Genomic DNA, 23,987 nt, shown 5'->3' with positions numbered 1-23,987 from the left:
CTAATGATAGACGACAATTCCCGGGACCAGGGAGGGCATCCTAAACGGCCTGTCTCCACAGACAGGATAGAGAATAAGCCATTCACTGCTCAGCCAACACAGGACCAGAAGAGGGCAACAGACACTGCAATCCTTGGGCAGCATGAGAGCAGGAGTGGAAAAGCCTGAATTACAGGGCTGCACCCAGGCAGAACATTCTCCTTTACAGCTACAAAGTGTACACCTTCTGCCAGTGATCAGTTTATAGTATTCTATTCTTCCTCAGGTCATCCAGATGAGCTTTAAAGAATACTCTGACAGAATACACAGTGAGGTGATTATCTGCACGTCTCAGGATTCTGACCATAGGGGGAGCCACAACCTCAAGAAGCCAACTGAAGACCAAGGAAATCATCATGACCAGAAGCAAGAACTTCCACCGAGCCCTGTGCCTCTGGCTCCTCATCATACTCATCATTATTGGGGTAAGAGGGCTGATTATTATATAATGTGAGGGCTGACCGGGAGGGACCCCAAAACAAGGAGAGGCAAACAGAGATAGAACCCAAGACCCATGACCTGGAAATCACTGAGCTCCACAACTAGTATAACCGGACTGAGGGCACAACGCAACATCATTACCTTGTACCCCAAGGGTCAGTGTCCTGTACCCCGAGTGTCAGTGTGTCAGCGTCCTGTACCCCAAGTGTCAGTGTCATTATCCTGTACCCCAAGTGTCATTATCCTGTACCCAAGTGTCAGTGTCATTATCCTGAACCCCAAGTCTCAGTGTCATTGTCCTGTACCCCGAGTGTCAGTGTCATTATCCTGTACTTCGAGTGTCAGCGTCATTATCCTGTACCCCAAGTGCGAGTGTCATTATCCTGTACCCCAAGTGTCATTATCCTGTACCCAAGTGTCAGCGTCATTATCCTGTACCCCAAGTGCGAGTGTCATTATCCTGTACCCCAAGTGTCAGTGTCATTATCCTGTACCCCAAGTGTCAGTGTGTCATTATCCTGCACCCCAAGTGTCAGTGTGTCATTATCCTGTACCCCAAGTGTCAGTGTCATTGTCCTGTACCCCAAGTGTCATTGTGTCATTAACCTGTACCCCAAGTGTCAGTGTAATTATCCTGTAACACGAGTGTCAGTGTGTCATTATCCTGTACCCCAAGTGTCAGTGTCATTATCCTGTACCCCAAGTGTCAGTATCTTTATCCTGTACCCCAAGTGTCAGTTTCATTACCCTGTATCCCAAGTATCAGTGTCATTATCCTGTCCCCCAAGTGTCATTGTAATTATCCTGTACCCCAAGTGTCAGTGTCATTATCCTGTACCCCAAGTGTCAGTTTCATTACCCTGTTCCCCAAGTATCAGTGTCATTATCCTGTCCCCCAAGTGTCATTGTAATTATCCTGTACCCCAAGTGTCAGTGTCATCATCCTGTACCCCAAGTGTCAGTTTCATTACCCTGTTCCCCAAGTATCAGTGTCATTATTCTGTACCCAAAGTGTCAGTGTGTTATTAATCGGTGCCTCACGTGTCAGTGTCATTATCCTGTACCCCAAGTATCAACGTTATTATCCTGTACCCCAAGTGTCAGTGTCATTATCCTGTACCCCAAGTGTCAGTTTTATTATCCTGTACCCCAAGTGTCAGTGTCATTACCCTGTACCCCAAGTGTCACTGTCATTATCCTGAACCCCAAGTGTCAGAGTCATTACCCTGTACCCCAAGTGTCAGTGTCATTATCCTGAACCCCAAGTCTCAGTGTCATTATCCTGTACCCCAAGTGTCAGTGTTATTATCCTGTACCCCAAGTGTCAGTGTCATTATCCTGTACCCCGAGTGTCAGTGTCATTATCCTGTACCCCAAGTGTCAGTGTCATTATCCTGTACCCCAAGTGTCAGTGTCATTATCCTGTACCCCAAGTGTCAGCGTCATTATCCTGTACCCCGAGTATCAATGTCATTATCTTGTACCCCAAGTGTCAGTGTCATTATCCTGAACCCCAAGTGTCAGTGTCATTATCCTTTACCCCAAGTGTCACTGCCATTATCCTGTACCCCAAGTATCAGTGTTATTATCCTGTACCCCAAGTGTCAGCGTCTCATTATCCTGTACCTCGAGTGTCAGCGTCATTATCCTGTACCCCAAGTGTCATGTCATTATCCTGTACCCCTAGTGTCAGTGTCATTATCCTGTACCCCAAGTGTCAGTGTCATTATCCTGTTCCCCGAGTGTCAGTGTCATTATCCTGTACCCCGAGTGTCAGTGTCATTATCCTGTACCCCAAGTGTCAGCGTCATTATCCTGTACCCCAAGTTTCAGCATCATTATCCTGTACCCCAAGTGTCAGTGTCATTATCCTGTAACCCGAGTGTCAGTGTCAATATCCTGTACCCCGAGTGTAAGTGTCATTATCCTGTACCCCAAATGTCAGCGTCATTATCCTGTACCCCGAGTATCAATGTCATTATCTTGTACCCCAAGTGTCAGTGTCATTATCCTGTACCCCAAGTGTCATTATCCTTTACCCCAAGTGTCACTGCCATTATCCTGTACCCCAAGTATCAGTGTTATTATCCTGTACCCCAAGTGTCAGTCTCATTATCCTGTACCTCGAGAGTCAGCGTCATTATCCTGTACCCCAAGTGTCAGTGTCATTATCCTGTACCCCAAGTGTCAGTGTCATTATCCTGTACCCCGAGTGTCAGTGTCATTATCCTGTACCCCGAGTGTCAGTGTCATTATCCTGTACCCCAAGTGTCAGTGTCATTATCCTGTACCCCCAGTGTCAGCGTCATCATCCTGTACCCCTAGTGTCAGTGTCATTATCCTGAACCCCAAGTGTCAGTGTCATTATCCTGTACCCCGAGTGTCAGTGTCATTATCCTGTACCCCGAGTGTCAGTGTCATTATCCTGTACCCCAAGTGTCAGTGTCATTATCCTGTACCCCGAGTGTCAGTGTCATTATCCTGTACCCCTAGTGTCAGTGTCATTATCCTGAACCCCAAGTGTCAGTGTCATTATCCTGTACCCCGAGTGTCAGTGTCATTATCCTGTACCCCTAGTGTCAGTGTCATTATCCTGTACCCCAAGTGTCAGTGTCATTATCCTGTACCCCGAGTGTCAGTGTCATTATCCTGTACCCCAAGTGTCAGTGTCATTATCCTGTACCCCAAGTGTCAGTGTCATTATCCTGTACCCCGAGTGTCAGTGTCAATATCCTGTACCCCGAGTGTAAGTGTCATTATCCTGTACCCCGAGTGTCAGTGTCATTATCCTGTACCCCAAGTGTCATTATCCTGTACCCCAAGTGTCAGTGTCATTATCCTGTACCCCAAGTGTCAGTGTCATTATCCTGTACCCCAAGTGTCAGTGTGTCATTATCCTGTACCCCAAGTGTCAGTGTCATTATCCTGTACCCCAAGTGTCAGTGTCATTATCCTGTACCCCAAGTGTCAGTGTCATTATCCTGTACCCCAAGTGTCAGTGTCATTGTCCTTTACCCCAAGTGTCATTGTGTCATTAACCTGTACCCCAAGTGTCAGTGTAATTATCCTGTAACCCGAGTGTCAGTGTGTCATTATCCTGTACCCCAAGTGTCAGTGTCATTATCCTGTACCCCAAGTGTCAGTATCTTTATCCTGTACCCCAAGTGTCAGTTTCATTACCCTGTTCCCCAAGTATCAGTGTCATTATCCTGTCCCCCAAGTGTCATTGTAAATATCCTGTACCCCAAGTGTCAGTGTCTTATTATCCTGTACCCCAAGTGTCAGTATCTTTATCCTGTACCCCAAGTATCAGTGTCATTACCCTGTATCCCAAGTATCAGTGTCATTATTCTGTACCCCAAGTGTCAGCATCATTATCCTGTACCCAAAGTGTCAGTGTGTTATTAATCGGTGCCTCACGTGTCAGTGTCATTATCCTGTAACTCGAGTGTCAGTGTCATTATCCTGTACCCCAAGTGTCAGTGTCATTATCCTGTACCCCAAGTGTCAGTGTCATTACCCTGTACCCCAAGTGTCAGTGTCATTATCCTGAACCCCAAGTCTCAGTGTCATTATCCTGAACCCCAAGTGTCAGAGTCATTACCCTGTACCCCAAGTGTCAGTGTCATTATCCTGAACCCCAAGTCTCAGTGTCATTATCCTGTACCCCAAGTGTCAGTGTCATTTTCCTTTATCCCAAGTTTCAGTGTCATTATCCTGTACCCCGAGTGTCAGTGTGTCATTATCCTGTACCCCAAGTGTCAGTGTCATTATCCTGTACCCCGAGTGTCAGTGTCAATATCCTGTACCCCGAGTGTCAGTGTCATTATCCTGTACCCCAAGTGTCATTATCCTGTACCCAAGTGTCATTGTCATTATCCTGTCCCCCAAGTGTCATTGTAAATATCCTGTACCCCAAGTGTCAGTGTCTTATTATCCTGTACCCCAAGTGTCAGTGTCATTATCCTGTACCCCAAATGTCAGTTTCATTACCCTGTTCCCCAAGTGTCAGTGTGTCATTATCTTGTACCCCAAGTGTCAGTGTCATTATTCTGCACCCCAAGTGTCAGTGTTATTATCCTGTACCCCAAGTGTCAGTGTCCTTATCCTGTACCCCAAGTGTCAGTGTCATTATTCTGCACCCCAAGTGTCAGTGTTATTATCCTGTACCCCTAGTGTCAGTGTCATTACCCTGTACCCCAAGTGTCAGTGTCATTATCCTGTACCCCAAGTGTCAGTGTCATTATCCTGTACCCCAAGTGTCAGTGTGTCATTATCCTGCACCCCAAGTGTCAGTGTGTCATTATCCTGTACCCCAAGTGTCAGTGTCATTATCCTGTACCCCAAGTGTCAGTGTCATTATCCTGTACCCCAAGTGTCAGTGTCATTATCTTGTACCCCAAGTGTCAGCGTCATTATCCTGTACCCCAAGTGCGAGTGTCATTATCCTGTACCCCAAGTGTCAGTGTCATTATCCTGTACCCCAAGTGTCAGTGTGTCATTATCCTGCACCCCAAGTGTCAGTGTGTCATTATCCTGTACCCCAAGTGTCAGTGTCATTAACCTGTACCCCAAGTGTCAGTGTAATTATCCTGCACCCCAAGTGTCAGTGTGTCAATATCCTGTACCCCAAGTGTCAGTGTAATTATCCTGTAACCCGAGTGTCAGTGTCATTATCCTGTACCCCAAGTGTCAGTATCTTTATCCTGTACCCCAAGTGTCAGTTTCATTACCCTGTTCCACAAGTATCAGTGTCATTATCCTGTCCCCCAAGTGTCATTGTAAATATCCTGTACCCCAAGTGTCAGTGTCTTATTATCCTGTTCCCCAAGTATCAGTGTCATTATTCTGTACCCCTAGTGTCAGTGTCTTATTATCCTGTACCCCAAGTGTCAGTGTCATTACCCTGTTCCCCAAGTATCAGTGTCATTATCCTGTACCCCAAGTGTCAGTGTCATTATCCTGTACCCCAAGTGTCAGTGTCATTATCCTGTACCCCAAGTGTCAGTGTCATTATCCTGTACCCCAAGTATCAGTGTCATTATCCTGAACCCCAAGTGTCAGAGTCATTATCCTGTACCCCAAGTGTCAGGGTCATTACCCTGTACCCCAAGTGTCAGTGTCATTATCCTGAACCCCAAGTGTCAGAGTCATTACCCTGTACCCCAAGTGTCAGTGTCATTATCCAGAACCCCAAGTCTCAGTGTCATTATCCTGTACCCCAAGTGTCATTGTAAATATCCTGTACCCCAAGTGTCAGTGTCTTATTATCCTGTTCCCCAAGTATCAGTGTCATTATTCTGTACCCCTAGTGTCAGTGTCTTATTATCCTGTACCCCAAGTGTCAGTGTCATTACCCTGTTCCCCAAGTATCAGTGTCATTATCCTGTACCCCAAGTGTCAGTGTCATTATCCTGTACCCCAAGTGTCAGTGTCATTATCCTGTACCCCAAGTGTCAGTGTCATTATCCTGTACCCCAAGTATCAGTGTCATTATCCTGAACCCCAAGTGTCAGAGTCATTATCCTGTACCCCAAGTGTCAGGGTCATTACCCTGTACCCCAAGTGTCAGTGTCATTATCCTGAACCCCAAGTGTCAGAGTCATTACCCTGTACCCCAAGTGTCAGTGTCATTATCCAGAACCCCAAGTCTCAGTGTCATTATCCTGTACCCCAAGTGTCAGTGTTATTATCCTGTACCCCAAGTGTCACTGTCATTATCCTGTACCCCAAGTTTCAGTGTCATTATCCTGTACCTCAAATGTCAGTGTCATTATCCTGTACCCCAAGTGTCAGTGTCATTATCCTGTACCCCTAGTGTCAGTGTCATTATCCTGTACCCCGAGTGTCAGTGTCATTATCCTGTACCCCGAGTGTCAGTGTCATTATCCTGTACCCCGAGTGTCAGTGTCATTATCCTGTACCCCAAGTGTCAGTGTCATTATCCTGTACCCCAAGTGTCAGTGTGTCATTATCCTGCACCCCAAGTGTCAGTGTGTCATTATCCTGTACCCCGAGTGTCAGTGTAATTATCCTGTAACCCGAGTATCAGTGTGTCATTATCCTGTTCCACAAGTATCAGTGTCATTATCCTGTCCCCCAAGTGTCATTGTAAATATCCTGTACCCCAAGTGCCAGTGTCTTATTATCCTGTACCCCAAGTGTCAGTGCCATTATCCTGTTCCCCAAGTATCAGTGTCATTATTCTGTACCCCTAGTGTCAGTGTCTTATTATCCTGTACCCCAAGTGTCAGTGTCATTACCCTGTTCCCCAAGTATCAGTGTCATTATCCTGTACCCCAAGTGTCAGTGTCATTATCCTGTACCCCAAGTGTCAGTGTCATTATCCTGTACCCCAAGTGTCAGTGTCATTATCCTGTACCCCAAGTGTCAGCGTCTCATTATCCTGTACCTCGAGTGTCAGCGTCATTATCCTGTACCCCAAGTGTCAGTGTCATTATCCTGTACCCCAAGTGTCAGTGTCATTATCCTGTACCCCAAGTATCAGTGTCATTATCCTGAACCCCAAGTGTCAGAGTCATTATCCTGTACCCCAAGTGTCAGTGTTATTATCCTGTACCCCAAGTGTCACTGTCATTATCCTGTACCCCAAGTTTCAGTGTCATTATCCTGTACCTCAAATGTCAGTGTCATTATCCTGTACCCCAAGTGTCAGTGTCATTATCCTGTACCCCAAGTGTCAGTGTCATTATCCTGTACCCCAAGTGTCAGTGTCATTATCCTGTACCCCGAGTGTCAGTGTCATTATCCTGTACCCCGAGTGTCAGTGTCATTATCCTGTACCCCAAGTGTCAGTGTCATTATCCTGTACCCCAAGTGTCAGCGTCTCATTATCCTGTACCTCGAGTGTCAGCGTCATTATCCTGTACCCCGAGTGTCAGTGTCATTATCCTGTACCCCAAGTGTCAGCGTCATTATCCTGTACCCCAAGTGTCAGTGTCATTATCCTGTACCCCAAGTGTCAGTGTCATTATCCTGTACCCCAAGTGTCAGCGTCTCATTATCCTGTACCTCGAGTGTCAGCGTCATTATCCTGTACCCCAAGTGTCAGTGTCATTATCCTGTACCCCAAGTGTCAGTGTCATTATCCTGTACCCCAAGTATCAGTGTCATTATCCTGAACCCCAAGTGTCAGAGTCATTATCCTGTACCCCAAGTGTCAGGGTCATTACCCTGTACCCCAAGTGTCAGTGTCATTATCCTGAACCCCAAGTGTCAGAGTCATTACCCTGTACCCCAAGTGTCAGTGTCATTATCCAGAACCCCAAGTCTCAGTGTCATTATCCTGTACCCCAAGTGTCAGTGTTATTATCCTGTACCCCAAGTGTCACTGTCATTATCCTGTACCCCAAGTTTCAGTGTCATTATCCTGTACCTCAAATGTCAGTGTCATTATCCTGTACCCCAAGTGTCAGTGTCATTATCCTGTACCCCTAGTGTCAGTGTCATTATCCTGTACCCCAAGTGTCAGTGTCATTATCCTGTACCCCGAGTGTCAGTGTCATTATCCTGTACCCCGAGTGTCAGTGTCATTATCCTGTACCCCAAGTGTCAGCGTCATTATCCTGTACCCCAAGTTTCAGCGTCATTATCCTGTACCCCGAGTGTTAGTGTCATTATCCTGTACCCCAAGTGTCAGTGTCATTATCCTGTACCCCAAGAGTCAGTGTCATTATCCTGTACCCCGAGTGTCAGTGTCAATCTCCTGTACCCCGAGTGTCAGTGTCATTATCCTGTACCCCAAGTGTCATTATCCTGTACCCAAGTGTCAGTGTCATTATCTTGTACCCCAAGTGTCAGCGTCATTATCCTGTACCCCAAGTGCGAGTGTCATTATCCTGTACCCCAAGTGTCAGTGTCATTATCCTGTACCCCAAGTGTCAGTGTGTCATTATCCTGCACCCCAAGTGTCAGTGTGTCATTATCCTGTACCCCAAGTGTCAGTGTCATTGTCCTTTACCCCAAGAGTCATTGTTTCATTAACCTGTACCCCAAGTGTCAGTGTAATTATCCTGCACCCCAAGTGTCAGTGTCATTATCCTGTACCCCAAGTGTCAGTGTCATTATCCTGTTCCACAAGTGTCATTGTAAATATCCTGTACCCCAAGTGTCAGTGTCTTATTATCCTGTACCCCAAGTGTCAGTGTCATTACCCTGTTCCCCAAGTATCAGTGTCATTATCCTGTACCCCAAGTGTCAGTGTCATTATCCTGTACCCCAAGTGTCAGTGTCATTATCCTGTACCCCAAGTGTCAGTGTCATTATCCTGTACCCCAAGTGTCAGCGTCTCATTATCCTGTACCTCGAGTGTCAGCGTCATTATCCTGTACCCCAAGTGTCAGTGTCATTATCCTGTACCCCAAGTGTCAGTGTCATTATCCTGTACCCCAAGTGTCAGTGTCATTATCCTGTACCCCAAGTGTCAGCGTCTCATTATCCTGTACCTCGAGTGTCAGCGTCATTATCCTGTACCCCAAGTGTCAGTGTCATTATCCTGTACCCCAAGTATCAGTGTTATTATCCTGAACCCCAAGTGTCAGAGTCATTATCCTGTACCCCAAGTGTCAGGGTCATTACCCTGTACCCCAAGTGTCAGTGTCATTATCCTGAACCCCAAGTGTCAGAGTCATTACCCTGTACCCCAAATGTCAGTATCTTATTATCCTGTACCCCAAGTGTCAGTTTTATTATCCTGTACCCCAAGTGTCAGTGTCATTATCCTGTACCCCAAGTGTCATTGTAATTATCGTGTACCCCAAGTGTCAGTGTCATTTTCCTTTATCCCAAGTGTCAGTGTCATTATCCTGTACCCCAAGTGTCAGTGTCATTATCCTGTACCTCAAATGTCAGTGTCATTTTCCTGTACCCCAAGTATCAGTGTCATTATCCTGTACCCTAAGTGTCAGTGTCATTATCCTGTACCCCAAGTGTCAGTGTCATTATCCTGTACCCGAGTGTCAGTGTCAATATCCTGTACCCCGAGTGTCAGTGTCATTATCCTGTACCCCGAGTATCAATGTCATTATCTTGTACCCCGAGTGTCAGTGTCATTATCCTGTACCCCGAGTGTCAGTGTCATTATCCTGTACCCCAAGTGTCATTATCCTGTACCCAAGTGTCAGCATCATTATCCTGTACCCCAAGTGCGAGTGTCATTATCCTGTACCCCAAGTGTCAGTGTCATTATCCTGCACCCCTAGTGTCAGTGTCATTATCCTGTACCCCAAGTGTCATTGTGTCATTAACCTGTACCCCAAGTGTCAATGTAATTATCCTGTACCCCGAGTGTCAGTGTGTCAATTTCCTGTACCTCAAGTGTCAGTTTCATTATCCTGTACCCCAAGTGTCAGTTTCATTACCCTGTTCCCCAAGTGTCAGTGTCATTATCCTGTCCCCCAAGTGTCAGTGTCATTATCCTGTACCCCAAGTGATAGTATCTTATTATCCCGTACCCCACGTGTCAGTGTCATTATCCTGTACCCCAAGTGTCAGTGTCATTATCCTGTACTCCAAGTGTCAGTTTCATTACCCTGTTCCCCAAGTATCAGTGTCATTATTCTGTACCCCAAGTGTCAGTGTCATTATCCTGTACCCCAAGTGTCAGTGTCTTATTATCCTGTACCCCAAGTGTCAGTGTCATTATCCTGTACCCCAAGTGTCAGTGTCATTATCCTGTACCCCAAGTGTCACTTGGATAGCTACTCTTAGAAAACCTTCAAACAGTTTACACACAACAGGTGTTAGACTCACCGACTTATAGTTTCCATTTTTACTCATGGACCATTTTTGACACACTTTTTGTGTATTTGTTTTTCTTTTCTGCCTTTCATAATTTTTTTAATTTTCCATTCAAACAGCCATATAAGGGCTTATTTTTTGAAGAATAGATTTCTTAAACAAATTTTTTGGTATCTTAAACAGAAATTCCATTTTTGTTTGACCTCTTACAGCATTGTTGTTTAGCAATACAGTGCATTTGAAAAGTGTTCAGACCCTTTCACTTGTTGTTATATTGAGTAGTGTTGGGCGAGCATGCTCGACCGAACACCAGTTTGGCTCGAGCATCGTGTGTGCTTGAGTCAGTGTTTTTAATCTAATTTAGCCTCTATTTCTGAAAAGTTTCTGGCGTGATTTGACCTCACAATCTTCTACATTACAGCCCATAATGTTAACCACTATGCTATAGAGCTGCATGGCCAGTTACTTCAAAAAATAAAATAAAAATATGAGACTTCTGCTGTATAGGAATACTTACTACTAGTAAGTATTCCTATACAGCAGAAGCCTTATATTGTTTTTGTTTTTTATTTTTTTTTGTGACTGGCAATGCAGCTCTATAGTGTAGTGGTTAACATTCTGGGCTGTACTGTGGAAGGTTGTGAGTTTAAATCTCGTCAGAAATTGAGGCTAAATTAAATTTATATATTTGATATTATTTTTAGTTATTGTAAAAAATAAATCATACTTCTGATGTATATGAATGCATAATATGTGGGAAACTACTTCTGATGTTTTAACCATAATATATTTACATATATTATAATATATTATATATTCTAAATATATAATAGTATATGTAAATATACTATGGCTAAACACACACACATATATATATATATATATATATATATATATATATATATTTAAATTAAATGTATCCTCTATTTGGATTAATATGTGGTAAGTTCAGTTGATTTTAACATGATTTGGAAGGACTCAGCCCTGTCTATAGAAGATTTCACAGCTGACGATGGATCAGAGCAAAAACCAAGCCACGAGGAGGACACTCAGTCACTCTGCCTGACATCCAAATATCCTGTGTGCAGATGGGAGAAGCTTTGAGAAGGTCAACCATCACTGCAGCCTCCACCAATCTTTATAGCAGAGTAGACAGAAAGAAGCTTCTCCTCATTAAAAAAAATAACTTAACATGAAAGTTTGCAAAAAAGCACCTAAAGGACTCTCAGGCTGTGAGAAACAAGATTCTCTAGTATAATGAAGCCAAAATGACATTGTTTGGCCTTCGTTCTAAAAGTCGTGTCTGGAGGAAACCAGGCGCCGCTCATCACCTGCCCAATACCATCCGTACAGTCAAGCATCTCGGGGCCAGCATCATGTCTGGAGGAAACCAGGCTCTGCTCATCACTAGTGATGGGCAAACATCGTCCGGGACGGCGAACCGCAGGTTCACGGTGGGCCCCATTCACTGTAATGGCAGGTGAACCTAAAAAACCTTCAGCTCATATTTGCAGCCACCAAATACTTAGTTGAAGTGCACAAATAGTCCCATAACATGGACAGTGACATACTAGAGGGGGATCAATGACAAAAATTCCAACAAAAAATATGTGTCTCAATCAGGGGACATTTTTATGCATCTTAAAGTGAAATTCTCTGAAATGTGCCCTACTGGAGCCTAGAATTTTTTTATTTTAAGCTATGAGAGTATGGGCCTTAAAAATTAGGCATTCACCTGGCATAAAACAAATTGTGATTATGTGGCTCGAGGTACATTATGCGGTCAATGGACAGAAATTTCACTGTAGGCCACTGGACTACAGGCCCCAAACATTATAGATTCACCGGACAGAAAAGATCAAGTGATTATGTGGCCAGAGGTATATTACACGGTCACTGGATATCAATTTTACTGCAGGCCAGTACAAATAGAGGTCAAATACATACAGATGTAGCAGGGTTAGCACTCCAGCTCTTAACTCAAATTTCTTAACTCATCGCGTTATCTTGAGACAAAAGCCATTGAAAATGAATTGAAGGTGTTTGCTTAGATTAGATAACCCAACTCAGAAATCTCAGAAAAAAGGAGTGTTAACTCTACTCCATCCGTATGTTTAAAAATTAAAATAACTAAAAATATAAATTTGGATTAAAAACATAGCTAACGAAATCCCCCCTCTTGAAAAAAAAAATAGTGATAATAGTTGAAATTTGATAACACGTGGTCGTCACTGGTGTTGAATTCCTCCGAGGCCCCAACAATTATTCATTCACCGTACAGAAAAGAACAAGTAAGTATGTGGCTGGAGGTAGATTACACAGTCATTGCATATCAATTTTACAGCAGGCCAGTGGACTACAGGCCCCAAAAATTATGCATTTAGCAAACAGAAAAGAACAAGTAAGTATGTGGCTGGTTTGAAGTAGATTACACGGTCATTGGATATCAATTTTACAGCAGACCAGTGGACTACAGGTCCCAAAAATTATGTATTCAGTGTACAGAAAAAAACAAGTAAGTATATGGATGGCTGGAGGTAGATTACACAGTCATTGGATATCAATTTTACAGCAGGCCAGTGGACTACAGGCCCCAAAAATTATGCATTCAGCGTACAGAAAAGATCAACTGATTTTGTGGCTGGAGGTCTATTAGAAAGTCAATGGATATCAATTTTACTGAAGGCCAGTACAAATACAGGTCAAATACATATGTTTAAAAGAACTAAAAATATTAAATTGGATTAAAAACATGGCTAACGAAAATGATAATAGTTAAAACACGTGGTCTTCACAGGTGTTGAATTCCTCCGAGGCCCAAAACATTAGGCATTTAACAGACAGAAAAGGCCTTTTATGCTGCTGTATTTAGCTAAGACAGGGACCATTATTTGATCTGGGTGGTGGCAGATATTTGTGTGCTGTCATGAGGAAATTCAATTAATCGTGGTCATTACAGGTGTTGAATTCCTCCCAGATCCATGCCTCATTCATTTTAAGAAATGTGAGGTAGTCCACACTGTCGTGAGCTAGGCGAGTGCGCTTATCAGTCATGACACCCCCTGCTGCGCTGAACGTCCTTTCGGACAGGACACTGGACGAGTGGCAAGCCAACAGTTCCATGGCAAATTGTGCCAGCTCTGGCCAGAGGTCCAGCCTGCACACCCAGTAGTCCAGGGGTTCCTCGCTTCTCAGAGTGTCCACATCGGCCGTTAACCCGATGTAGTTGGACACCTGTCGATCTAGGCGTTCCCTGAGGCTGGATCTGGAGGGCAGCTGTCAATGGGTAGGCTGCAAGAATGATCTCACAAAGTGACCAACACATCTTCAAACCGCCCTCGTCTTGCATGCGCTGTTGGATTGGTACCCGCAACTGTTTCTCTGTGAGTGGAAATTCCTCTGCCAGCCCCCGCAAAAGCAGAATAAGGTATTTCTCGAAGCAAGGCCTGGAAGTCCTGCATTCTGACAGCCCTCTGTGATGCTGGTAACATGTCCACCATTTTGTGTTTGTATCAAGGGTCTAAGTACTTTTCCACCCAGTACTGGTCCTTGCCCTTAATGCTTTTTATACGGGGGATCCCTCTTCAAACACTGGAGCATGAAGGCCCCCATTTGCACTAAACTGGAAGCGGTGGGGTGGCCTGGCTCCCGATCTTCGTACACGATAATGTAAACCTCGGTCTCCTCCCCCCATTCACGGACAACACCAGGGATCCCAGAAAAGTTTAAAGCATGCTTTTCTTGCTCCTCCCCTGCCCCGGCACCATCCTCCTCTGACTCCCCTTCATACTCCTGTTGACTTGTCTCAGATCAAGTAGCCCCTCCTGGGAATTCATTCAGCATTGCTTCTTTCTTATCTTCCTGCTCCTGCTTCTCGACGGCTTGATCAATGACACAACGAAATGCACGCTCCAGAAAGAAGACGTAAGGTATGATGTCACTGATGGCCCCCTGGCTGCCACTGACCAGTCTACATGCATCGCACATGGGCAGCCAATGACACAGTGAAAAAAAAACAAGCTCCCAGAACCTGTCCTGCTGCAAAGTTCATACAGGTAGTCATTAACTGCACGTTTCTGCTGGAGCAGCCTATAAATCATATACAAGGTGGAGTTCCAGTGCGTCGGGCAGTCACAAATCAGACGTCTGATGGGCAGGTGGTGTCGCTGCTGAACGTCAGCAAGGCGAACCATGGCCGTTTAAGATCTTCTAAAATGGCTAGAGATTTTCCTGAACTGCCGCAAGATGTCCTGGACCCCGGGTAGCACGACTAAATTCAGGACGTGTGTAATTTTACCCTGTTTCAGCATGCTCAGCAGATTGGCACCGTTATCACACACCACTTTACCAACTGTCAAATCGAGTAGGGTTAGCCACTAATCGGCCTGTGACCCCAAAGCTGAAAGGAGTGCAGGACTGGTGTGTCTCTTGGCTTCCAGGCACAATAGCCGCAGCACAGCATGGAAATGTCTCAACTGGTATGTCAAATAGGTTCTGGGGAGCTGGGTGGTGCAGCAGAAAAGGTGGTAGCAGTGGAAAAGGAGGAGTCAGCCGGAGAGGAGACAGAGGATAGAGTAGGAGGAGGAGAAGAAGAGACAGGCCTGCATGCAATCCGCGGTGTTAACATCAAATCCACACGGGTGCCACGGGTTACATGCTTGACGAAAGTCTGAAAGTTCACCCAGTGGGCAGTAAAAGTTATGTACCTTCCCTGCCCGTGTTTGCTAGACTACGTGTCTGTGGTCAGATGTATCTTGGCAACAACACTGTGTGCCAGAGATAAATTCACTTGCCTCTGAATGTATATAGCTCTAGGATGCCCTTTTGGGAGACCTATTTCCTTCCAGGGACCTTCCATTGCGGTGTGCCAATGACCACAAATTTTCTAAAGGCCTCCGAGTCCACCAGTTTATATGGCAGTAGTTGGCGGGCTAGCAGTTCCAACAAGCCAGCGGTTAGCCATTGGGCAAGAGGGTTATCCGGATTCATCATCTTTTTCCGCTCAAAAATTTGGGCCACGGAAGCCTGCCTTGTGCCAGAAGAATGCGACGACGGCGCGGTGGAAGGTGTAGTGGAGGACAAATGAGATGAGAGAGTAGAAGGAGAAGAGGAAGGACGTGGAGCACCGAGAGTGTGGCTTTGTGGGTTCTGAGGGTGTTGCTCCCACTAGGTTCGGTGATGGGAGGACAGGTGCCTTCTTAAGGTGGTCGCCCCTAGGTGAGTGTTAGGATTACCAAAACTTAAACGTTGACAGCAGAGGCTGCAGATGGCAACACTATTGTCAGCAGACACATAAAAAAAGCCCACATTGCAGAGCTATGTGCAGGCGTCCTGGGAGCGCCAGATGTGACCGTGCATGGTGGATGGCTTGTTCCAGATACATTAGCAGTCTGCTTCTCCTGTGCACTGTAAATTCTGCCTGCTTCTCCTCCTTCTCCTCCCTATCTGCTTCTCCGTTCTGTCCATCGACACGTCATCATCGTCACCTTCACCACCACTGACATTAGAGATCTCGGAGTAGGCAGCAACAGTGGGGACCACCCTCCTTGGGCTGATCTGGGTACTGTCGTCAGTCCGCTGATGTCATGCCCCACTCTGACGATGTGCGGAGGTCGGCCAGGATAGCAGCACGAGTTTAGTGTTGTTTTGGTGCCATGCTGGATCCGCCTCTCATCAGGTGCACTGGGTGGAGTCATTAGTTTAAATGGCCTCCAGCCAAGTGTTCTGAGCAGATTATACTAATCATTGTGGTCTGGGAAGCTTGGAGGGATGGTTGGCTGGCTGTTCCTGCTCTGGAAGATAAGTGTCATTTCTAGTTTGGTTGTTTGTGTCATCTATCCCATCCAGGTTCTGTGCGAGCAGGCTGCTCCTATTTCCCCAATTCACCATCTCAGGGAATTCAGGGTTTTGTCAGCCCAGGCTGGAGGACACATCACACCTACCTTCAAGGTCTGCATGTGGGCTGAGCAGTGCAGGGAAAGAGGTCAAGGATTAGCTAGGAGGTGACCCTTCCCCTGTCTCTCCTCCAGAGCCTGGTTAGTGCGTTATCTGTTATACTGAGTGCACGTCCGCCGTGACAGCTGAATGGTGGCCGTTTCTACCTCCTCTTCCTGATCCGATGCCAAGAATGGCTGCACATCGGTAAGGTCTTGTACTGGATGGGAAAATAATTTCTCTGACTCAAGCGGAGGGAATATGGTGTTGGTGTCTTCACAGCAGAAAGTGAAGAGGGTGCAGATAGAGAGGATGAGGAGGGTGCAGAAGCAGAAGTCTGAGTGAGCCACTCAACCAAGTCTGGTGCGTCCTTTGACGTAATTGCATGCAGCTTCTGCAACTTCCCACTTAGGCTCTGGTCTGGTGCACCTGCCCAACCCCTACCACCCCTGCGGAATGGCCTGCCTCTTCCTCTGCCTGTCATTTTCAAAATTACCCTGTGCCAAAGTCTCTTGAGAAGAGCAGTATTTGTGGAATATGGTATATCACACCCCTGCTTCAATCTGTTTTTTTGGGGGGCAACTAGTATATCACACCAGTAGAAATTATTTGTTCCAATAGCGTTTGTCACTATCTGTAGCTGACGTAACGCAGCAAAACCGCAAACAAATGCTGCACTACCTAAATGCACTATATAGAAAATATATTATAGGTTTATCACACCCCTGCTTCAATCAGTTTTTTGGGGGGGCAACCGGTATATCACACCAGTAGAAATTATTTGTTCCAATAGCGTTTGCCCCTCTGTATAGCTGCGGTATCGCAGCAGAACCGCACACAACTGCTGCACAATACAAATGCACTATAATATACTTTCTATGTTAGAAAGTATATTATAAGTATATTACACCCCTCAGTATATCACACCTATCGATAGCACATCTATACCAGTCCTTAAAAGGACTTTTGTGGCCCTATTAGCTAGCGTTTGGGGTCCCTAACAGTCTGTCCCTGCTCCACACAGCAACCTCTCCCTACACTGGCAAAAGACAAAATGTAAAATGGCTGCCAGATCGGGTTTATTTATAAGGTAGGGGGTGTGTTCATGTGCTGAAACGTCTTAATTGGCTGTCCTGTACCACCTAATGGATGTGTCATGGGTTAAAGTTCTTTGCAATGTAAAAGAATATGGCGCCGGCGGACATTGCCATATGTTCGCCTGTTCAGCGTACAGCGAACAATGAAAGTTCACTGCGATATGACCTCCAGGCGAACCGCAAGGCCATCTCTACTCATCACCTTCCCAATACCATCCCTACAGTGAAGCATGATGGTGGCAGCATCATGCTGGGGGGACAGGGAGACTGGTCAGGGTGGAGGGAAAGCTGAATGAAGCCAAGTATAGTACAGATATATTCTTAATAAGAGCCTGATCCAGAGATCAGGACCTCAGACTGGGGTGAAGGTTCAGCTTCCAACCATACAATTAACCTAAGCACATAGGAATGGCTTAGGGATAACTCTGGGAATGTTCTTGAGTGGCCCAGCCAAAACCATGAATCCAATGGAACATCTCTAGAGAGATCTATAAATGGCTGACCACCGAAGGTCCCCATCCAACCTTACAGAGCTTGAGAGGATGTGCAGAGAAAAATGGCAGAAAATCCCCAAATCCCGGGGTGTAAACCTTTGACATTATCCCCAAGAAGATTGGAGGCTGTAATCACTGTCAAAGGGGCTTCAACTAAGTCCTGAGTAAAGGGGTGGAAAGCTTATGTCCAAAAAAGATTTTAGTGTTTATTTTCAATAAATTAGCAAAGATTTCTGTTCTCATTTCTCCTTATTGAGTGTAAAATAACAGAGACAAATTAGCACCTTTATATTTTAGCATAAGGAGCAACATAAAATGCACAATAAATCTGTGAAATCTTGTTTTCTTTGACTTATTCTTATGTCTTTTTACAGATCATATTCCAATTGCTCACAATAAGATCTCCAGGTCAATGGCATCCACCACCTGTCAGCAACTTGTCTTCAAAAATCTCATCCAATTCAGACCAAGAAGAGATCCAAAGACTAATCAAGCTCATTGAATGGCCTGAGGTCCCCAGTGGAGTGGACTTCATGTCTTCTACAAGTCCAAAGACCACATTTTATGTTTTGCTGCATCCACAAGAAGTCTACCACATAGGAGATCGTATAACTGTTGTCATATTTGCTCGGGATCATTATGGTCGACCAAAAACCTATGGAGGAGATTATTTTCAGGTCAAGCTGCATTCTCCAAAGCTGAAAGCTGGAGTAACGGGTGCAGTCACCGACCACAGAAATGGCAGATATTCAGCCACGTTCCTTCTGCTCTGGCCTGGAGACGCTGAGGTTCACATCTCTCTGGTACATTCCAGTGAAGCCATTTCCATTATAAGCAGGAAGAGGGACTCTCGGGCCGACAAGGTGAAAGCAGAGGTTTTGTGTTAGTTTTGATTCCTATTGATCGGATCATAAATTACTCTGATGCCAGCAGATTAAGGGATTGCAGATAACTATGCTCCATACATTAGAGCTAAAGTGGGCATAGTAAAATGATTTTTTTCCCGTTCCAAGGCATGTATCTATTATTATTATCTCAGACAACTTCATTAGGTAGTTTAGATGGCCATTTCCTAAATAACTGGTTGTTCATGGATTGTGATAGTTGTCCTTTTAGATGATAATGCTATAGATTAATATAAAAACTTCTAGTAGACCTCGGCCGATATCTGTGGCCTGGTTTGGGCTTCCATTGATAGGAATGAGATATGCTATTCTGCTCTAGAAACTTTTATAAACACACAAAAAAAAAAATCCAACATGGCAGATGAAGTGTTTGGCAGATGTCAGCCATTGGTTAGCACCTGTCATCTTAGTCATTGAAAGTGTTCTGCTTCTGAATGCACCCTGATTCCTCCTTCATCAAAGACAGGCGCCTGGAGAGCTATGTCTCAATGACACACTATGGTCTCTGAAACAGCTCTGAGTTTATTCTGAGAATACACCCTGTTATACATACATCCATTCATACAGGAAACAGATGTGGTTCACATTACACTGGTGCTGAGTAGAAACAATTCCTTTTATGGAAATAATGCTAATGTAAATACATTCACCCTCTAGTATGATGTCACCCAACATCCTGACATTCATACAGATCATATAGCTTATTCTATTTAACCCTTGAATCCCCACTTAAGTCATGAATATGACTTATCTTCTTTCTCTCATAGAGAGGTAAGTAGTAATTATAATACTGATAAATAATGTTCTTAACCAACTCAAATCCGGCAGCCAGCTCAATAACCAGTCCCACCAAGAGGATGAATCAACATCCTTCTTGATATTATTGGCAATTTCATGTAACGCTTGAATATGGGACTGGATTGATCTGGAATGGTCAGATAAATCAAAGCAACACATTCCTTTAAAATTTTGACATGCTATAATATGTTTAAGTAACAGATAATCCACAGCAAATCTAGTTTCTAGCACTGCTCCTCTTACTTCTTGTAGACCTAAAAGCATGTCTGATAAGGCGATAGAGGTATGATTCAGAGATTTAGCCAAGTCACATGCAATAGAATTTATAGTACGAGTATTATATATAGCCAGTCCAGGCACTCCTAATATAGAGGCGCCCAAACTTGTATATTCTGCACGGCTGAAAAGGGGTAAAGTAGAGTCACAGTTTTTTCATAAAGTCTTGGTAACCGATCTTCAAGCTCTCCTGATAGGGGGTTGACTGGGAAGGGCCAAAGTCAGCCTGGATAACACACAGGGACTTCCAATAACATTAGCAGGAATGTAATTGTAGGTGTTGTTACCACAAGACAAAAACCATCCCTTAGGGAGCATTATATTATAGATAAAACCGGGAGTCACAATGGTCTTATTACAACAGCAAGCCTACTATTCTTTTTACAGTTGTCGTCAATATAATCATATACACTATTCTTAGGTAATCAACTTTTTATGTCTCTATTATCACAATATAAAGTCATATCCTGGGAAAAGGTAAAACAAGTCTCTGCTGCAGTCACATTAATAGTAATTATTCTAATATTATCCCTGCTATTTCCTGATTTCTGACATTCCCCACAGAAGTCATAAAAGGGAATAAAAGATTGTGTATTGTTAGGCTTCAACCAGGCTTCAAGAAGGGATTCATCGGGTGTAGGCACAGCAATAACACATGTTTGTATAAGATCCCGTGGGCTCTGTAAGTCTTTAAGGCACAATGAACTAACATTTAGGGCATTTGCCATCCTGACTATACTATTCTGCTCAGAATAAAAGGGGATGGGAGCAAAGGGATCTTGCTCCTGAGCTCTTTTATATACTGACTGATTATTTGGTGCACCGCAGAAGAAACTAATCTCCTCTGGGTGATACATACATGTAGTTATAAGCCAGACTGGCAAGAAAACACAAATATTAATCATTATCAGCAGACAAACAAATCTCCCAGAATATTGTGGGGTCATCATCTTCAGCCTGTGGCAAGGCACTTTTCAGGGAAACTTCTTCTGAGCTTCCCTCTTTGTTCAGGGATTTCACACCTGCTTCACCCTCTTTGTCTTTGTCCGTCACCAGAGAAGAAGCCTCAGGAACCCTTTTCACTCTGCTAGCGTGAATCCAGATTGGAGCCTCTTCTGTGAGAATCGCTGTTCTGGTGACTGCTACCACTCGTGTGGGTGGTCCAAACGGGAACTCAGTCTGTTTTCATCCGTTTGCCAGGTGCTGGACTATCACCACATCTCCTGGTTGGAAAGGATGCGTAGGTTCCTGTGGAGAGAAAGGAGAGGCACAAGCAACATCTCGTTCAATTAGATCTAAAGTTTCTACAAGTTTCCTCACATATTCTGCCTGTACTGCTTCTAGATCCCCTTTTTCTATCACAGGGGCCTTTGGACCCCAAGGGGTGGGGAAGGGTCTTCCCATTAGGACCTCAAATGGTGAGTAACCAGTATTCTTATTAGGCTGCATCCTAATTTCTGCTAGGGCTATAGGCAATATTTTTTTCCAATTAGTGAACGTTCCTCCAGCAATTTTCCTTATCTTTTCTTTAATTGTTCTATTCATCCTTTCTACTACCCCGGAACTCTGTGGGTGATAAGGGAGGTGGAACTTCCAGTCAATCCTAAGGGCTTTGGAAAGCTCCTTACATACCCTGGATGCAAAAGCTAGGCCATTATCTGAGTCAATTTGAACAAGACTGTTCTCTGATCTCTTGTAACAAAATGTTTACCACAATTTGTGTTGTTTCATTGGTGGTAGGAAAGACCTCCGGCCATCTAGAGAACATATCCACAATTACAAGGGCATACTCCTACTTTCTTCCTGTCTTTGGGATATGGGTGAAGTCAATTTGTAAGTGAGTGAATGGCAAAGTCGGGTAATTCAGATGCTGGTGTTGGGCCTTCTTTGAATTATTTGGGTTGTTCCTGAGACATGTAATACACCGTGAAACATAAGATTGTACCTTTCATCTGAGACTTGGCATAAAAAAAATCTCTCTGAATGAGGTCAGTGGTTACCTGTGCTCCCCTATGGCCAAGACCATGATATTGTGCAATTAAAATCTGGGCGCTTGCAACTGGGATACATGCATCCCCTCTCTGCAGATAAGACCTGTATCAGGGTCTTGTACTGCACCTACCGACTGCCATTCTATTTTGTCACTACTGGTAGACAAATCCTGGAGGCTTAGCAATAGATTGTCAGTAAGGGTAATGTCTGGAACTAGGGAAGCATTTGAACTGTTGCTGCCGTTCTAATAGCAGCCTCCTTTGCTGCCTGATCAGCCAGGGCATTCCCTTTAGCTATGTGCGTTTGGAGTCCAGTATGTGCCTTACAATGGATAATAGCAACTCTGCTTGGTAATTGGATGGCGGCCAGGAGATCATGTACTAGGGTGGAATGTGAGATTTGTCTCCCATCTGCAGCTATGAAGCCTCTCCTCTGCCAGATTACCCCATGATCATGTACAACCCCAAAGGCATACTTGGAATCAGTGTATACATTTACATCATTCACCTCAAAAAGACAACAAGCTCTAGTGAGGGCAATCAGTTCAGCTGCTTGGGCTGACTGAAAAGGTATAGGATTCGATTCCAGTATAACCTCAGGGAGTTGAACCACAGCGTATCCTGCATGATAAGTGTTGTCATTAGGGCGGGAACAGGATCCATCCACAAAAATATCAGGTACTCCTTCAATGGGTGTGGAATGTAAGTCAGGCCTAGGTGAGGTATGTTCATGTATAAGTTCAGTACATGCATGGGGAGGAGTCAAATCATCCTGCTCCCCCTTATAGCCAAGTAGGGTATTCAGTATAGCCATTGGACCGAATGTGGGTGCTGAGTATTTGATATGAAGTTGAGGATTAAATAGCAACAAAACTTCATATCCACTCAGTCTTTGTGCTGACATATGTTGTGTATGTATGTTCCTCAACAGGGCCTGAACATTGTGTGAGGTATGTAGAGTGAGGGGATGTCCTAGGGTGATAGGCGTGGCCATCTCAGTGACCATAGCACAGGCTGCCAAATGTCTGAGACACGCAGGCATGCCCTGAACCTGTACGGGAAGCACTTTTGAGAAAAAAGCAACTGGGCAGAAATTGCCTCTATGATCCTGCGCCAGGACTCCCACCATGGTTTTACAATTGTCCCTGGCAAAAAAGTGAAACATCATGCCATAGTCGGGTAGGCCCAAACCAGGACTGGAAACCATTGCAAATTTCAAATGACTAAAAGCTTGTAACATTTCATCAGACCATTTGATGAAGTCAGGCATCTCAGTATTGGTGACTTGTCTCAGAGTATTATCATAGTAGGAATAGTAGGAACAATCAGCAATCCATTGGCGGCAGTAACCAATCATGCCAAGAAAGGTCAACATGTCTTTCTTGGTTTGTGGGCGGGGTAGACCCAGTACGGCGGTAATTCTGGCATGGCTGATTTTTCTCTCACCTTTTCTGAGAACAAAGCCCAAATACTCAACACTTTCCATACACCATTGTAATTTCTTCCTAGAAACTTTGTGACCACATTCACATAACCACAGTAATAAACTAACACAGTCTGCCTGGCAGGCCTCCCGAGTAGAACTACATATGAGGAGATCGTCCACATATTGTAGAAGGACAGAACCATGAGGGGCAGTCCAAGGGCGCAGTGTAACTTGGAGGACAATGGAGTAGACTACTGGGGAGTCTACATAACCCTGAGGCATTCTACACCAAGTATACTGGCGAAATTTAAATGTGAAGGCAAAGAGTGGCCGTGTCTCCTTGTCAACTGGGACATAAAAAATGCATTCTTTAAATCAATAGCAGAGAAAAACTTTGCATGGACAGGAATAGCCGATAGCAGAGATGGTACGTCTGGAACCACAGGGGCTATGGGTATGATCTGTGCATTTACTAATAATAATTTCCTCAATAACCCCTGCCTCTAGGAATTCCATCAACATAGAATGAATCCCCTTTTCTTTTTCTGGGGAAAGGGGATATTGTATTGTTCAATATAAACAGGTGCAGTGCCGAGCTTAAGCATTGCCTGATATGGTGTACAAGAGATAAGGCCAACATCTTGGTCAGCATTTGCCCAAACCTCAGGAGGAACCGGATCAAGTAGCAGATCCTGAGGTTGGCATTCCAAATATAAAAAACAATTACCCTTTGGTAGATGAATGGGCATAACTGAGGATGTGACATGTAGGTGTCCCGTCTTGCTAATCCCCAACAGCAACTGTAACAGAACAAACAAATCTCTCCT

General features: G+C 44.6%; 1 protein-coding gene across 1 annotated transcript in view; it reads left to right on the top strand.

The window, feature by feature from the left end:
- The first annotated feature begins 260 nt into the window (after positions 1-260).
- LOC122938974 (NXPE family member 3-like) overlaps positions 261-23,987 on the top strand; it is a 40,619-nt gene continuing 16,892 nt past the window's right edge. The window contains exons 1-2 of the mRNA XM_044294881.1: positions 261-464; positions 18,139-18,627. Of these exons, the coding sequence (XP_044150816.1) occupies positions 396-464; positions 18,139-18,627 (558 nt within the window). The 5' untranslated portion in view covers positions 261-395. The remainder of the gene's footprint in view (positions 465-18,138; positions 18,628-23,987) is intronic.

The sequence above is a fragment of the Bufo gargarizans genome, chromosome 5 (genome assembly GCF_014858855.1).
Source record: "Bufo gargarizans isolate SCDJY-AF-19 chromosome 5, ASM1485885v1, whole genome shotgun sequence".
NCBI classification, from domain to species: domain Eukaryota; kingdom Metazoa; phylum Chordata; class Amphibia; order Anura; family Bufonidae; genus Bufo; species Bufo gargarizans.
This window is presented reverse-complemented; position numbering and strand designations above follow the sequence as displayed.